At 46.3% G+C, this 16,833-nt stretch overlaps 1 protein-coding gene across 1 annotated transcript; it reads left to right on the top strand.

Moving 5' to 3' along the window:
- The first annotated feature begins 538 nt into the window (after positions 1-538).
- Positions 539-15,113, top strand: ST8SIA3 (ST8 alpha-N-acetyl-neuraminide alpha-2,8-sialyltransferase 3). Its single transcript, XM_006055288.4, has 4 exons — positions 539-1,577; positions 3,062-3,181; positions 5,593-6,150; positions 9,043-15,113. Exons 1-4 carry the CDS (start codon positions 1,399-1,401, stop codon positions 9,323-9,325), a joined length of 1,140 nt encoding a protein of 379 aa, XP_006055350.1. The 5' UTR covers positions 539-1,398; the 3' UTR covers positions 9,326-15,113.
- The last annotated feature ends 1,720 nt before the right edge of the window (positions 15,114-16,833 follow it).

Here is a 16,833-nt window from a genome sequence, read left to right as displayed (position 1 = left end):
TCCAGCTTCTGGTCTGGGGCTTCCCCATGGCTCAGCGGGTAAAGAATCTGCCTACAATGCAGGAGACACAGGAGACGTAGGTTAAATCCCTGGGTTCAGAAGATCCCCTGGAGAAGGAAATAGGAACCCACTCCAGTATTCTTGCCTGGGAAATCCCATGGACAGAAGAGCCTGGTGAGCTACAGTCCATGGAGTCGCAAAGAGTCAGAAACAACTTAGCAACTAAGCACTCAGGCGGCTTCTGGTCCAAGCTAAGCTAAGCTTCAGGGCAAAGTTGAGCTGCCCATCCTGAAGGCTGGGCCATAGGGATGAGTCAGAAAAGTGCGAAATGGACAGTTAAATCAGAGTGACCTGCTGCAGTCCTGGTCAACTCTGCGGCGTGCCTGTCGTCTACTTGCAGTGTGCTAGGAACCAGACACAGGGAAGAAAGAGGGGGGAGTCCAGCCCTCCACCCTCACAGCTCACCTTACAGCTCTGCTAGGCACGGCCCATCTTCTAGAGAGAAGTAAAGGATGCGCTGGGCAACCCAAATGGATAGAGGAGAGATTATGGAAAATGCCAAGAAGGTTTGAGATGCTCACAAGGCCCAGTGGCTCTCCAGGGCTTCCTCGTGGGGTGCTAGGGCAGGTGCTGATCAGTGGGACCGGGCTCAGTGGTGAGCAAGAGAAGCTTTTTAATATCTGTTCCCAAAACCACTGTCCCAGCATCTCAGAAACACCCAGCTGGTGTGCGTCCTCCAGGACAGCCCACTCAGTTATTTATCTCTGTATTCCACGATATACTTATAAAGCAATGAACTGTCCAAGGAACTAAGTTTGGGCGTCTGTCTGGCCACAGGCATCGCTCTCGCCGGCACACTCGGCGGGGAAGGCCGCGTAGACGCGGGCTGCAGCCTTCCGAGCCTCAATTCGCCTCCCTCCGCCACCTCCCCTTCACCTCCCTCCCCCGCCCCTCCCCCGGTTATTTGGGAGATTAGAGTTCATTAATTAAATCCTGTGCTTAGATCGAACTGTAACATTATTCCAATCACATTTGTCTTGCAGGCGGCAGAGGAGATGGCAGCCTCGCTGGAAACGCGCGGGGGAGCCTGAGCCGGCGGCCGGAGACGCACGGCGCGCCGCTCCAGCGCCGCGGCGCCGCGCAGACCCTCCGTCTCCCTGCTCAGCCTCGCGGGCCCGCTCGCCCCTGCCTCCCGGGCCCGGCTTCTCTCTGGGGCTCCTGCCCACCCCTACCCCGGGGCCCCTGCGCGGCTCCCCTGCCCGGTCCCCCTCCCCCCGGCACATACGCTGACACGCGCGCGCGAACACACACACTCACACACACACTGACACGCCAGCGAGCTGCTGGCCGCTCAATGGACCGATTTCCCCGCTTTTCCTGATCCCAAGCCGGCCCGGGATGAGAAATTGCAAAATGGCCCGGGTCGCCAGTGTGCTGGGGCTGGTCATGCTCAGCGTCGCCCTGCTGATTTTATCGCTCATCAGCTACGTGTCCCTGAAAAAGGAGAGCATCTTCACCACTCCCAAGTACGCCAACCCGGGGGCGCCCCGAATGTACATGCTCCACGCGGGATTCCGGTGAGTGCGGGGCCTCTGGGCGCCCGCGGGTTATCTAGTTTATGGGGGCGGGAGGTCGGGGGGTGGGGGGAGGGAGGGTGTTTTGCCTTCTCCGAGACACTTTGGGCAAGATAACTGCGTGGACCTTCCATGCCTCGCTCTGATTCTTAACACCACCGCCACCCACCTCCTGCTTTTTTTTTTTAATCCGGACGTCGTCCTCATCAAAGTGATTGCATTCTCATATTCTTCTTTGGCATCCCTTCCCCGATTTCAAAAATGGGGGGTGGGGTGGGGTGGGGAAGGTGGTTTAAGGAGAATGATGGTGGATGGAGAGGCCTTGTGTGTATCTGGGAGTGGGCATGCAGAGATGGACATGCGTGGCGGTGAGCGCCTACCCCGCGCGCGGACCGGGGCGAGTTAATGGCGCAGGCGCCGGACTCCTCTGGCGCGCTCTCCTGCTTTCCTCCCCCCACCCATGAGCCATCAAACGAGGCGCGGGTCTGTTCTCTTGCAGCCCCTGGGGTCCTCGACCTCGATTCTTACCCACCGCCCTGCCATCGCCCCCCGCCCCCACCCCCCAACTCTTTCCGGGATTTCCGCAATCCCCCCGCCCTCTGCGGGAAGCCAGCCGCCTAAGGGCCGCCTCCCCTCGCCCCGGGTCCAAGTCACCGCCGGGCGCGAGGCTGGACCGAGAAGGCAGGCGCCGGGCGAAGCTTGGCGGAGCTCGTGGAGACTCTCTACCCCATCTGTGACCGCACCCCCACCCCCACCCCCAAGAGCTCTGCCAACAGAGCATTCAAGAGGGGCTGGTGGCGAATACGAACTGCACCCTGTGGTCTCAGCCAGACCCGAGGTGCGAAACCCAGGGAAGGAGTGGAGCGGACGTCCGGAGGGCCCCCGGTCAGGGGATAGGGGCTGAAATCAGACCGAGGCTCGGGAAGGAAGAGGTTAAGGAAGGAGCCATCCCCCAACCCACCCCCCACCAAGCTTTCCCCAGGGTCTTGGGTTCATCTGCCCTTTTCTCCAAAAATCAATCGGGCCGCGGCGCGGGGGCGGCTCGGGGGCGGCGCGGGCCTAGCCCGCCTGGGCGCGGCCGCTGTCCGCGGTGCTGACTCCCCGGCCCTTCCGCCCGGGCGCGGCCGCTGTCCGCGGTGCTGACTCCCCGGTCCCCCTGGCGCTGCAGCTTCTGGCCGAACGCCGGGCTCCCGGCCCTGCTCTCCGCGAGACGGCCATTTTATGGTCTCTCCCTCGCCCGGAGGGATGGACAATGGAGACGGGCTTGCCTAGTTTCCCCTCTTCCTCCCGAGTGTGTGTGGGGAGCAAAAGGTGGCCCAGACGAGCAGGGGCCTCTGGGGCGGGATGTCACCGAGGGCCTGCGCCAACTAGCCGCCCGCACCACCACCGTCCCCTCCCCGCTGCCATCCGGCCGGACCTTAATGGCTGCCTTGGCTCCCCCGAGCGGAGCCCAGCGCGTTTGTCTGTGTACTCATGCCCCTCTCCAGGTCGCAATTTGCGCTGAAGCTTCTAGATTCGTCATTGGTGCCCTTTCCGCATTCTGTGACTCATGAACTCCAAGCCAGACCTAAGTGGACGTTTAATCGGACAGCGTTTTTACATCAAAGGTAGGATAGGAGATCCAGGAGGTGTTCTGAATTCTGGAGCTCAAAACCAAAACAAAACGAAATAATAACAGAACAACAGAAATCCACTCCCCCCAACCCGAGGTGTATCTGCATTGCCTTCTTGGCCTGACTACACAAAGGCTGATTAGTAACCCTTTTCTGTTTATGGAGTGCCCCCTCATAAAAGGAAAACATCAATAAGGCCAATTTGAAAAGAAGTGGGGGGGGGGTAGATATTTCCAGTATTCTCCTTAACTTGAGCTTAAATTGAGCACTGTGATTTATAAGTAACATGTGTGGCTAATACTGCCAAAGCCATTTATTTAAAAAAAGTTAACGACAAAAAGACCACCCAATGCATTTTCATTGCCCCTCACTGGAAAAAAGAAAAAAAAAGTAAAAAAGTATTGTCTCACTGAAATACAGAAGACACTATACTTCATCCCCAACAAATTACTAGTGAAAAATCTTAGCCCAAATATATGCAGATGTTTAAGTATGGTTTTGGTTTTTTAACCTGATTGTTCTCATTAAACTTTTATAGCTTTTAATATATTGTAAACGCTACCAAAATTACTTAGTTGTCTTACAGCAGCTTCATTTATACATGGAGTGTGTGTGTGTGTGTGTGTGTGTGTGTGTGTTTCCTTTCTTTTCTTTTTATCTTTTTTGAGGTGGGAGAAGAAGGATGAGATTTATGCAAATGTATGTATTTTCCTCAGTGATTTCTGGTCTACTCTTAGCAATCCCAGATAAGCCATTACTTCTTCCTTCTTGGTGGGATAATTATGCTGCTAAATGGAATGTGAGCCATCTAGTGTATTCATTAGGGGTATGAATACTTATTTTACAAAAGTTTACTTTACCACCCTATTTAGGGTGTTGTGTTTTGGTCATAGAATTTCTAGTTATCGCACTCTTTTAATCCAAATGATAGAATTAAAACAAATTCAGTAGCTATCCACAGTACATGAAAATGTTTACTTGAAAAGCTGGCATAGAGTCATATGATTATGATTAAAAAATTTAAAACACTGTTTAATTATCAATTAGTCCATGATAATAATTGATTAATTCTAAAACTCTGAAGTTGTTTTTTTTTTTAACTTTTGTGGTTTTAATCCAACTTAATTTTCTAAGCAGCCCAGAAAATTGTCATGGGTCAAATCTATTATATATTTCCCAAAACATATTTCTGTCTCAGTAAAAATGTTCTCCCCACACTAGGCCATGTGATCCAAATAACCAATTAGAACAATATTTCCTTCTCAAAACTTCCCTTCTTTCAATCCATTTATTAGGTAATCTTTAATTAATTTGCCCAGTGTCACTTCAAGCTTTTACCTTTGTAACAGTTTGCAGTGAACACTTAGTAACTTTGGAAGTTTGCTTTAAAGCCTTCAATGTATGTCACTCTGCATTTTGACAACTTGAAGTAATTTTTTAAAAAGTAAGATTCCAGGTAAAGTGATAGTATGCAAAGCATTTAGTTTCATTCCTGCCATTTTTTTTTTTTAGGCAAAAGATAGAGGAGTTCAATGATTTCTTAGAACTGGATAACCTAGTAGCAGAGTAACACATGACTGATTTCTCTTAAGTATTTTAAATAGCAGAGATTTTAAGAGGAGATAGTTAACTTCACTTAATGCTCAACATGAAAGCAACCAGAAATTAGTGCTAAGTATCACCCTTGCCTGTTTATCCTCTGAATTCTTAGAATATACACATGTTTTCAGGATTTACAATAGCTTCTTTTTCTAAAGAATTAGGTTTCTCTAACTTAATTGGGTTTCTATATAATCAAGTAGAAAAAGATTCCTTTTTCATTATTCAAAGGACAATAATGAGATTATCATCTCATTTCTATTAAATATTCAGCTACTCCCACTGCTATTACCATTTTCATATTTTAATAATAGATAGTACCATACTGACTCATATCTGTTTGACTTTTATTTGGACACCAATAATATTTGATATTCTTCATACACTATAGCCCAATAGCAAACAAGTAGTCCCTAGTTGCAAACTGTAAGTCACCAATGTTTGTGCATTAATGTGAGCTCCTTGGGGTCTGTGTAAATTGTCTCCCTGTATCTTCTGACACAGTTTGGCCCATGCCTCCCCCTTGATCAAATACAGTTTTTGGGTAGAGCAGAAACCCAAAGAATCAGCAACTGAAAACCATAAATCACAACATTTAAAAGCCTTAGAGGATTACACCCAGAATTTGAGAGACTAGAGCATACCTGTAATCCTGAAGCAGTTCTCCCTTCAATTATTATGAGCGTATAATCTTTCTTGGGTTACGTGTGCCTACAGTTCTTGCCTGAATGAAACAGTGTAAGACCTAAGATGGAAAATCAGTTCTTTTGAATGGGATACATTTAATGAATCTCTTTTTATTTTAGGCAAGAAATTCTTCAGCATGTCGATGTAATAAAAAACTTTTCTTTGACCAAGAATAGTGTTCGGATTGGACAACTGATGCACTATGATTATTCCAGCCATAAATACGTTTTCTCTATTAGCAATAACTTCCGATCACTGCTTCCAGATGTGTCTCCCATTGTGAATAAGCGTTATAACATTTGTGCTGTGGTTGGAAATAGCGGGATCCTGACAGGGAGCCGGTGTGGACCGCAGATAGATAAGTCAGATTTTGTTTTCCGTTGCAATTTCGCCCCTACGGAAGCTTTCCAAAGAGATGTTGGAAGGAAAACCAACCTTACCACCTTCAACCCCAGCATCCTGGAAAAATATTACAACAACCTTTTGACCATTCAGGACCGTAACAACTTTTTTCTCAGTTTGAAAAAGCTTGACGGGGCCATTCTTTGGATCCCTGCCTTTTTCTTCCACACATCGGCCACTGTTACCAGGACATTAGTTGACTTTTTTGTTGAACACAGAGGCCAGTTAAAGCTCCAGTTGGCTTGGCCTGGAAATATAATGCAACATGTCAACAGGTGTGTATGTTTTATTGCCTTTAACTCACACCCTACCAGATGGCAAATCAATATCGTAATCTCTTGGGGGTGGGAGCTAGCTATCTGATTAGTTAGTTGTTGTGGTTAGCATAGTACTTTAGAACACACTCTGACATTTTGTAACGAATGAACGGATGGTTCTAGGTAAGAAGTTCAATCTCTTACCCCAGCTGGTAACCAAGTGTCAAATGGAAGAACTGGTGTTTCATCAGCTTTGCCTCTCCATCCACCGTCCCCTTCCCTGGTGGTAAGCCTAACAAGCAATCATGGAAATCACCACAAATCAATAATTTTCTCTGAATGGACAGCTACGTCCCAATAATGCCAAGAACTAAAGTAGACAAATCAAGTGGTTTTCTTAAACATGCAATTTACTTTAAATGTTCCTTTTTCTTTGATGGGTGGTTTTTTTTTTTTAGATAGCCAAGATTAGAAAACCACCTAGACAAGTCAAAATTGTAAAATCGGCTTTTATCATTGGAGATTTGAGTGCCAAAACATGTGAAAAGTATTTTAGCAGCTCGTTGTTATCCCCCTGTAATTTGAAAGACAGATTAACCAGGATGCAGTATTTTCATCTAGTCTGATGAGTCTTAACTCTGGCTATACCTCAGAATCACTTGGAGAGATTTAAAAAAGTACTCTTGTCTGGGCTCTGCTTCAAGAGATCCTAACATGATTTGTCTGGTGGGGAAGGAGAGTGGCTCAGATACTTGGTATGTCTTAATAATTCCCCAGATGATTCTAATGAGCAGCCAGAATTGGGAGCAGGCATTTAAGGGCTTCCATGGTGGCTCAGATGGTAAAGAATCCACCTGCAATGCAAGAGACCTGGATTTGATCCCTGGGTTGGGAAGATCCCCTGGAGAAGGGCCTGGCAACCCACTCCAGGATTCTTGCCTGGAAAATTCCATGGACAGAGGAGCCTGGTAAGCTGCAGTCTATGGGGTCTCAAAGAGTCGGATATGACTGAGCACACACACACACACACATTTATAAAATGAAGGGAATTTTATAAAACAAAATTAATTGCAGAATTTTTTTTCTATGAATAATCTGAGAAAATCGCCTCACCTCTAATGTCCCCTATTCAAGTAGCCCCAATGCCCTCACATACTCTCCAGGTGTTACTGCAAGTTAGAGTGGGTTCTGGGAGGTCTGGTAGAAAAGGTTATAAAATTTTTATCACATCGCAGATGGGTACGTAGTAGACATCCTGTAGTCTTCTAACATCTTCCAGATTTAAGATCTTGTAGTTGACCTCTCACGTAAGGAGGAATGATCATGTAATCAGCTGGTATGTATCTAACAGGCAGGCTGATGCCAGCATTTATAGTCCACGCTGGAACTTTTTCTTGGAAAGAAAAAGGGCACTATTAAGAATTATGACAAAGATAACAGACAAAATCTGGGGCTATTTCAGTTTCCCAGGATGTATGGTTACCTTTTTAAGAGGTAATATAACCCAGCTTCTAAGTTTAAAAACATATCAACTGAGGTACAAAGAACGAGGTATTTACTGGACATCACTGCCCAAAATGGGCAGAACCAGAATCAGAAGCCAGGCTTCCTGCCAACCTGCCCTGTGGTCTTTCTGACTTCATCATTTTGCTCCCCTCTCACTCCATTTAAGCACAGCTATACCAAAAGAATCATCAGAAGTCATTCTAACTCCTTAGGCAAGAACATGAAAACAAAGACTGAACTTGTGAATTTCCCCTGGAAGGGGAATGTCCATGTGAAGCCTTCAGGTAGTAAAGAAGGGTCTAACTGCACGTGATAGAACCTTCCAGAAGCAGCCGGTGTGGCCCTCCTGGCCCCCAGCCTCTCAGGAGGCCCGTGGAGTAGCCAGAATGACCCACTCAGGCTTGGACCAAACACAGTGGTTCAACAAAACCTTGGAGGAAGTTCAGTCTGTGGAAATCTGATTCATGAACAGTTTGAGTATGCTTGCACACCAGTCACAAGTGCATGGGCACACGCATGCACACACCTTCACGCCACAGCAGTCTCAGATATTTGGCAGTTTAGGTAGCAAGGCTTCAAATTACTGTCTAAATATGGAAGGCACAACAACCATTATTTAGCATTTTTTACAAATTCAGAAAGTGCGTAAATACTTTTCTTAGGTTCTGGCACATCAAAGAAGGACTTGGAAGCCCTCGGTTAAGACATAGGAACAGGGAATGTGGTTTTCACAAAAGGGTAGAAAAAAATAAGGCCCCACAATCTTTTCAAACCCACGAAGAAAGATTTAATCTCTGAGTTTGGGTAAGGAAGTAACAGAGGAGGGCCCCTTAGATTAAATACCCACTCCCTACTCCCAAGCGCCCTTTACGTCTGAGAGGCACGGTCATTCTCATTGGTGGGCTTTTACGGCATCGCCAGGGAGTCAGAGACGCCACTCTTTAGGACAACCCAGAGCAGGGCCGCTCCAATATTTCTTGCCTGGAAAATTCCATGGACAGAGGAGCCTGTCGTGCTACAGTCCATGGGGCCACAAACAGTCAGAACAACTCAGCGACTAAGCACACACACAGATAGCAGGGATAGCTTCGAACGGTGGGACTTCCACGGTAACGGACGAGCCCGCGCTCAGAAGGGCCGACACTTGGTTTAATCCTCTGCTTTGCCCTCTTGAAATTCTTGAGTATTTTTTAAATAAGGGCCCACATTTTCATTTGGCATTGGATCTCACAAAGTAGATGGCCCTGCTGTGAGGGGTTTTTTGTGGTCTTCAAGATAGATTCAGAATAGTACTGCTTAAGTTACTTGGATAAATTCACTCCCCCCCAAACTGGTCACAGTGACTCATCTGACGGAAACCTTCAACACTGGGCCCTGAATCCGCCTGTACTTATTATTCCACAGGTACTGGAAAAACAAACACTTGTCACCCAAACGGCTGAGCACAGGCATTCTCATGTACACCCTGGCGTCAGCAGTCTGTGAAGAGATCCACTTGTATGGATTCTGGCCTTTTGGATTTGACCCCAACACAAGGGAAGATCTTCCGTACCATTACTATGACAAAAAAGGAACCAAATTTACCACCAAGTGGCAGGAGTCCCACCAGCTGCCGGCTGAGTTTCAGCTGTTGTACCGAATGCATGGGGAAGGGCTCACCAAGCTGACCCTGTCACACTGTGCCTGAGAACTCCGAGCGGGAAGTGCCAAACGGCTGGTTTAAAAGTGCCCCGACTCACACCGAGTAGCCCGTCAGAATAGACCCCTAAAGAGTCTCTCATAAGGACTGTCTGCCCCTTAAGAGCAAAGGGGTCTTTTCTCCCCTCTGCCCTGCTCTTTTAAGGGTCTTAGCAAGACAGATGCTTTGAAGCCTCATGATCTAAACTTGATTGATAAAGTGACTGTTGCATTGGGAACTCTGCTGCTAATGAAATGGTTTGAAGTATTTTCAAGTTTGTATTTTAATAATAAACTGCCTCCTTTTTTTTTTTCTAGTGAGGATTAGAGCTGTAGTGTCTACAGCTTTGCTCAGATAGAGGCCTCGCAATCAGCGGCCTCTGGGCAGAGGTTTGGGCAGGATTTCAGTTTTGCCTGGGTGGGATCAGACTCTTCGAAATGAAAACAGAGAAAAATGGTTTGCGAATATCATCTCTCTCTTCCTCTCTTTTCCCCGCTGCCCCTCCCACCCTCTCCCTTCCACCCCCTACAACCACTTCCCTGGCCCCACCACCATGGACTTTTATATTTGGCTAGGAGTCATGTTGAAATAGCTTTGCTTGTATGTCTTGCATCTGTAATTGACACATTCAAGGCTCTGGGTAACTGATGTTTCATGGCAAACTGAGTGGATCATGACGGATCCCCTTGCGATTCCTTTTATAAGAAATGCCCCTCGGGAAGTTCTCACTGGTCCATGCAGCCATCCTGCAGCAGAGCAGCTCCTCTGCTGGGAGGCACGTGATCCAGGGCATCTTTGACCATCACTAAGAAAGACTGTGGTGTGGGTGGCGTCTCATCGCGTGACCCTGAGTGCTATTATGGCAAATCATCCTGATGCCACACCTTCAAGGGTGTTCCAGCCTGGGCGCAGTGCCTCCCACAGCCCCAACCCAAGCACTGGACTGGGAATCCCCTCAGAACATAGAGGCGGGGAGTCAGCTTGAGTTTGGTACTTATATAAGAAGAGAAAGGAAGGAGAATACTTAGAAGTTGTTATGGATCCCATGGCCCCTGAGAGGTCAGGGCCTCTGAGAACCAGCAGGGTCAAAGCAGAGGAGGTGCTCTGAGACTGGCCAGGCCCCCATGTGAACGGCGCTGAGGCGAGGTCATCCTGAGTGTCACCGCGTCCATCAGCACCGCTCCAGAACTCCAAGGCGATGGTAGACATCAGATATCCCCTTTCCACTGAAATCAGCTCTACAAATCTAACATTTCAAAAGGAAAAGCCACTGTTTCGTGGCAAGACTGGTACTAAATGAACCCTTGGAACTGGAGATGCATGGGCCTGCTGCAAGGGGTTCACCAGCTGTTCCCCTTTCAGCCTTAGGAGTAGAAATCACATCACTCCTGTCCCCAGCTTTTCACTGAGCAACACTTTGTTCTTCCAGTTCAGCCCAAAGTCTGGCCAAGTTGATGTTAAATTTTAATAAGAGTTTCTTTCTTCTCTCCAAATGCCAGTCAAGCACATTTATAATACATTTGGGTGGGGTAGCTTGTTCTTTTCCAGAAATCTCATCTAGATTGCTTGTAATGTTACAAATACTGTTTAAAATCATTGCTGTTGTTCAGTAAGCAGCTCCCTGCCCCTCCTTGGGAAGGTACCATCATGCCGAAAATCAAACCAAATATAAGTCTGATTTGATAATGAAGGATGCAGTTCTTATGCTCACGTTCTGCCTGGTTCTGAAGAGGGCTGTTTTCTTCTAATTTTTCCCAGAAAGCTAATCAGGGCAGCTTACATAGATCCAGATACTAACCAGTGACAGAAAAGTCATACAGGTCCAAACGTGTTACCCCTGGTGACACACCTCACTCCGTTGTGTGAGTGACAATCATCCAAATAGACGGGAAGACATCGCAATGGAAGTTTTGAAGTGGGAGGCTCGATACTTGAAATAATTAGAGGGAGAGATATCCAAAACACTTCTAAATGCAATGATGCAATTTGATGGGCACTCAAACCACATGCTTAACTCCCTTACCACTTTAAAGAGGAAAGTACTACATTAAAAAAGAAAAGAAAAAAAAAAAGAGGAAAGTACTACAGTCTTTGTGCTGTTCTCTGTTAGGGCCACAGGGAGATGGGAAACTGACGGGAGTGTTTAGCTGGATCTTCCGAAGCACTTAGTTCACTTGGTTTCAGCTAAGTGATAATGCCAATATTACGATGAGATGGTTGGATGGCATCATCGACTCTATGGACATGAGTTTGAGCAAGCTCTGGGAGTTGGTGAAGGACAGGGAAGCCTGGCGTGCTGCAGTCCATGGGGTTGCAAAGAATCGGACTCGACTGACCGACTGAACTGAACTGAATATGGGCCAGATCCTGACTCTGGAATTTTAACCCCAATGTGCCCACTAGATTTCACTAAATATGTGGACACTTTGAACCAGGCAGGTTAAAAGAGCAAAAGAACAGAATCCCTAAAGCCAGTTAATTGTTCTATTTGTGGACCATTTAAATTAGCTTTCATCAGAATGGCAAGTTTGGGGATTTTTCTTTAAGTTCAGGGAGACTGAGTAAATCTCACTTCGCTCTTGGCTCCATTTTAACCTAGAGTGAGAGGACTCTGTCGTCTCCCATCATCATTTCATCCATCACTTTCATAAAAACTCAACATGCTGAGGAAACAGACCTGTCTCCCAGACCCAGGACAGAGAGATAAGGCTTATCTCCTGCTCCCAAGTAGGACTTCCTGGAGCTGATCCCAAAAGACCACCTTTCCCTTTGTCTTTAAAAATCTCTGAAGACAATCCCAAGCCCTACCCATAGTGGTTAACCACAATTCTCATAATTTATCCATTCTTTATATGCAGGCTTTATCCTTCTATTGCAAAAAAAAACCCCAAAAACTAGATTCAGTGTGCGGGTAAAGTATTTATCTCAGTTTTCGGCATGTAGTCAGCACTCAATATATGGCACCTTTTACTGTTATTATTATCGGTTAGTTATGCCCTAGACCTACAGTTTCAGCATAGAGAAAAACAGCCTCTAGCTGATGATACAAAAAGTCTTTTTGTTTTTAAAGACTGTTCCAAAGATTAAACCTATATAACTACTGTCCCGACCAAAAGAGTTGCTGGGTCCCGTGAGCCCAGATTAGGAAGTGTGAAAGTGAAGTCGCTCAGTCGTGTCCGACTCTAGCAACCCCATGGACTGCAGCCTACCAGGCTTCTCCGTCCATGGGATTTTCCAGGCAAAAGTACTGGAGTGGGGTGCCATTGCCTTCTCCTTATACATATCCATTTTGTGTTAAATGTCTCACCAGACAGACAGTACTATTAAACTCATAGAATTTCTAAAAAATATGGAACGCTTCTATAAATAGCCAGGATCTCCAAGGCTGTGTGGTCAACAGCAGTGACGTGGGCAGACAGGCCTGTGGGTCCTCCTTCCTGATTCAGCCACAGGTGCCAACCCCTGGTTTTTCCATTGACTTTGCTCTATTGGTTATAGGTTAAGTGCATCCTTTTGTCAGAACCTTTCTTCTTTTTGGTGGCTCAGATGGTAAAGAATTCATCTTCAATTCAGGAGACCCAGGTTCAAGCCCTGGATTGAGAAGATCCCCTGGAGGAGGAAATGGCAATCCACTCCAGTATTCTTGCCTGGAGAATTTCAAGGACAGAGGAGCCAGGCAGGCTACAGTCCATGGCGTCACAGAGAGTCAGACATGACTGAGCAACTAACACTTCTTTTTTTCAGATACTCATGGCAGAGTCCGCCCTCACTATTGGAATAAATATCACCATAAAGCCCCCACGTCTGTCTACATGTGACACCAACACAAACGACCAATTCAGTTGCACAGAAAAACAAACAAAAATATTTAACAACCTGCTTAACGCTACTCCCTGGGTTTTCATCAGTTGCTCCGAGTGTCCTGTGCAGGCATGCGGATCCAGGGGAGACAGCGTTAAAGTGTGGTTTTAAGAACCCCTCTCACACCCAGAAAATCTTCTCCATATTTGATGCTTAGACCTCTGCATTCGTCTGCTTTGCTTCTGTGTCTCAAGCGTCCTTGACCGTGGTACAAGCGCCGCGCATTTAGCGGGGTGCGCCTAGCCGTGCTGACTGTCACCGCCGGGCCATCTGCGTGACTCTGATGCCAGGCCCCGACCATGGCGCTACCAGCCAGGCTGTGCAGGGAGGGGGTCCCCTGGCCTCCTTGTGCCCAGGCCTCCAGTTAGCCAGTTATCCACGGATGTGAACGTCAGAAATAACCTGACTGGCTGGGGAAGCGGAGGAATAGAAAAGCATTTCTTTTGACTTGGGTTGTTGTCGTTGTTCAGCTGCTAAGTCATGTCCAACTCTTTGCAACCCCATGGACTGCAGCACGCCAGGCCTCCCTGTAACCTCACTATCTCCCAGAGTTCGCTCAAACTCATGTCCATTGAATCAGTGATGCCATCCAAGCATCTCATCCTCTGCCACCCGCTTCTCCTTGACTTGGGCAAAGTACTATGTATTAGACACAGTCAGTCAGCAAAGAGGTGTTGACTTGAGGGCAAAGGCAGCAGGGACAGAATTCTAGAGACCTAGGACACTGGAAATGGAAGAGCCTTTCAATATCCCTGGTCATAATCCTTGACTTTCCAAAATGAGAAATGGAGAAACAGAGAGGTTAAGTGATTTTCCCGAGATTGCACAGGTAATCAGTGGAGAAGTTTTGACTCTTCATCTAGCACTCCTTGGCTCATCAACATACAATAAAAGTGGGCTCAAAGGGAAAGTGATTATGGTCTGGGGTCTACAAGGCACAGAAAATAAAATAAGTTAGAAAAGCTGAAAAAGAGGAAAAAAGATTTTCCCTCCACTTAAAAATTATTTCTCAGTGCAAAACAGAAAAGGAGATGCTTGCCTAGGTATACGACAGTCCATTGGTAACAACCTACATTCTCCCCTAATGAGACAGGAAACCTACTTGGTAAATGATGATTCTGATAAATCTGGTAAACCACGACGAAGTTACTGACAGTTCCCAGTTGACAGCTGGGATCTTAATAATCTATTCATCCTAAGAAAACCTTGTTTTAGTAATATGTATGCATAATTTAAAAGTTGAATGCTGAGAGCGGTTATGTACTTTTCCGTATGTAAAATTTTCATTTGAGGACTCTAGGTAAAAAAGTACATTTTGTCAGTGCCTTTCCATGTAATAAGTAATTTCAAGAGCAGACTTCACATTCTTGCATTTAGTTCAATATGCTGAGAAGATGCACAAATAACAATGAATAATTGGGGCTGGGTCTTCCTGTCCAAGATGAGAGACAGCCATTTTCTGTATAATTCTGGATCCTTTTCCCTGCAGCAGTTTGAATGTGCCAAGCCAAAGTTTATGTCTCGCCTCTACTTCTCCCTGAGTGTGTAGAACTATACTTTTGCTCACAAAGAAAGTTGCGGCTGTGCATGTGTGCGGCTGAAAAGCCCAGACCGAGGGTCATGGGTGCTGGGGAGTTAGAGCCCCTGGGTTACATGCTGGTCCTGTCTGGGCCCTGTGGCCCAATTAATCAAGGCCACAGATGAGCTGAAACCACAGACCAAAATGACGAAATATGACTCTCTCACCCCTTGATTACTTTGCCATATAGATTTAACATTTAAAGTGGGAAACATTTTAGAATGTCATTATTGTATCACGCAGTATTTAAGATTTCTTTTTACTGTGATGACTTATCGAAGATATATGTATTTGAACAGATGTTTTTATCCTCAATGAAGCTCATTCTCTTGTTGTTAATTACAATGGATAATCACAGTGACGAGCCTGTTGTCGAGTAACTGACTCCGATTTAAGATGACAATGGGGTTGTGGGGAGAGGACCTGGATTTGCTACCCATCCACCAGCAAGCCAAGCTGGAAGGCAGGAGGAGCTAATACCATCCTTGCTCTCCTCCCCAGACCTGTGGCTCAGAATGTCCTGGAATAAAAGCCCACTTACAAAGATTCCCAGGTGATTCTGATGTGGCCACAATTTGGGAACCAAAAATATAGAGCAAAGTCATGTACACCATGTTGACCAAAGTTGCTGAATGCTTGTCACTTCTCATGCAGTTACCATCAGCTCTGCTCCCTGGACTTATTACGACAATAGAAACACAGTCTTAGTGACTCAACCATTCAACTCTTTTGGCTAAATTGACCAGCCACTAATTTGTAAGTGAACAGTAACTGGTCAATTTTGTCAGAATGGATGCAGGCCTGGAGACAGTCAGAGTGGGGAACATAGCTTTAACCTACTTTACCCCAAGGCCAGCTCTTTATATGTCACTCGGGTTCAGACTAAAAGCGATCTCAGGTCACTCATCTTTAAAAATAGGCAGACTGAGAAATAGGAAGGTTGAACAATTCATTCAGATTCTACTTAGATGTCATTCCCAGAGCCTAAAATAGTTTTAAAGGCGTCTTATTTCTCAACCTCCGGGAAGTGCCCCCAAATGCAAAGATCTTTGGGTTAAAATGAAACCAATCAAAAAAGAAAAAAAAAAAAAACACCAAGAAGCTAAGGTTCTAAAACCAGCTGAATATAAAAGGGGTGGTCAGTTGGCACTGGTTGCCTGGTGCCAGCCTCTGTTAAATAAGGTCCCTCCATCCTAATGAAGGGCTTTCTTGATAGCTCAGTTGGTAAAAAAAAAATTCACCTGTAATGCAGGAGACCCTGGTTCGATTCCTGGTTCAGGAAGATCCGCTGGAAAAGGGATAGGCGACCCACTCCAATATTCTTGGGCTTCCCTGGTGGCTCAGCTGGTAAAGAATCCACCTGCAATGCGGGAGACCTAGGTTTGATCCCTGGGTTGAGAAGATCCCCTGGAGAAGGGAAAGGCTACCTACTCCAGTATTCTGGCCTGGAGAATTCCGGGGACTGTATTATCCATGGGGTCACAAAGAGTTGGACATGACTGAGCGACTTTCACTCCTGAATTACTCTTAAATTACATCCCAATGAAGTTTTGGCCAGGCTCCTTTCCATAGCTGTGCACATGCAAAGACTTTCATCATCAGAGACACTAGAGACCTCTTCTCTTTTCCCTATTGTGGGGTTAAGAGACAGCTTTAGCTCTTTGGTGTGATGCTAAATGTTTAACAACTGGCTCTGAAGGATGATGGAGCCCTGATTTGTAGGACTTGCCAATTTCCATGCTATAGATACTCTCTTCATAGCCAGTTTCCAACTACTAACTTGATGTCAACCAGCTGAAATGTCACAATATATTCTCAAGAGCCATTATGAGCTGGCTCCAGCGCAGCACTGCCTGAACAATTTCTGAGTCAAGCCCCCAAATAGAAGGGCTAGCCGTGGCTTCCAAGGGGCTCGGAAGCCTGTGGACCCCGCTTGCTGCAGAGAGGCATGGCCACCTTGATCAATTCTGTATTTTTAATATAGTATTGGTCCTTGAGGCTAAGGACCTTAAGGGGTTCAAAATACTCCCTTAGCCACATGACTCTTAGGAACCTCTCAACAGACTCCTCAGAACCT

The sequence above is a fragment of the Bubalus bubalis genome, chromosome 22, assembly GCF_019923935.1.
Source record: "Bubalus bubalis isolate 160015118507 breed Murrah chromosome 22, NDDB_SH_1, whole genome shotgun sequence".
NCBI lineage: Eukaryota > Metazoa > Chordata > Mammalia > Artiodactyla > Bovidae > Bubalus > Bubalus bubalis.
The sequence above is the reverse complement of the archived record's forward strand: the minus strand, read 5'-3'. Positions and strand labels throughout refer to the sequence as shown.

Bases quoted from the DNA above. Each gene is read 5' to 3' on its own strand.
- ST8SIA3 (XM_006055288.4), top strand. From the start codon at position 1,399: ATGAGAAATTGCAAAATGGCCCGGGTCGCCAGTGTGCTGGGGCTGGTC. The intron at 1,578-3,061 runs GTGAGTGCGGGG...GCCCCTCTCCAG, and splicing joins ATGCTCCACGCGGGATTCCG to GTCGCAATTTGCGCTGAAGC. The intron at 3,182-5,592 runs GTAGGATAGGAG...TTTTTATTTTAG, and splicing joins ACAGCGTTTTTACATCAAAG to GCAAGAAATTCTTCAGCATG.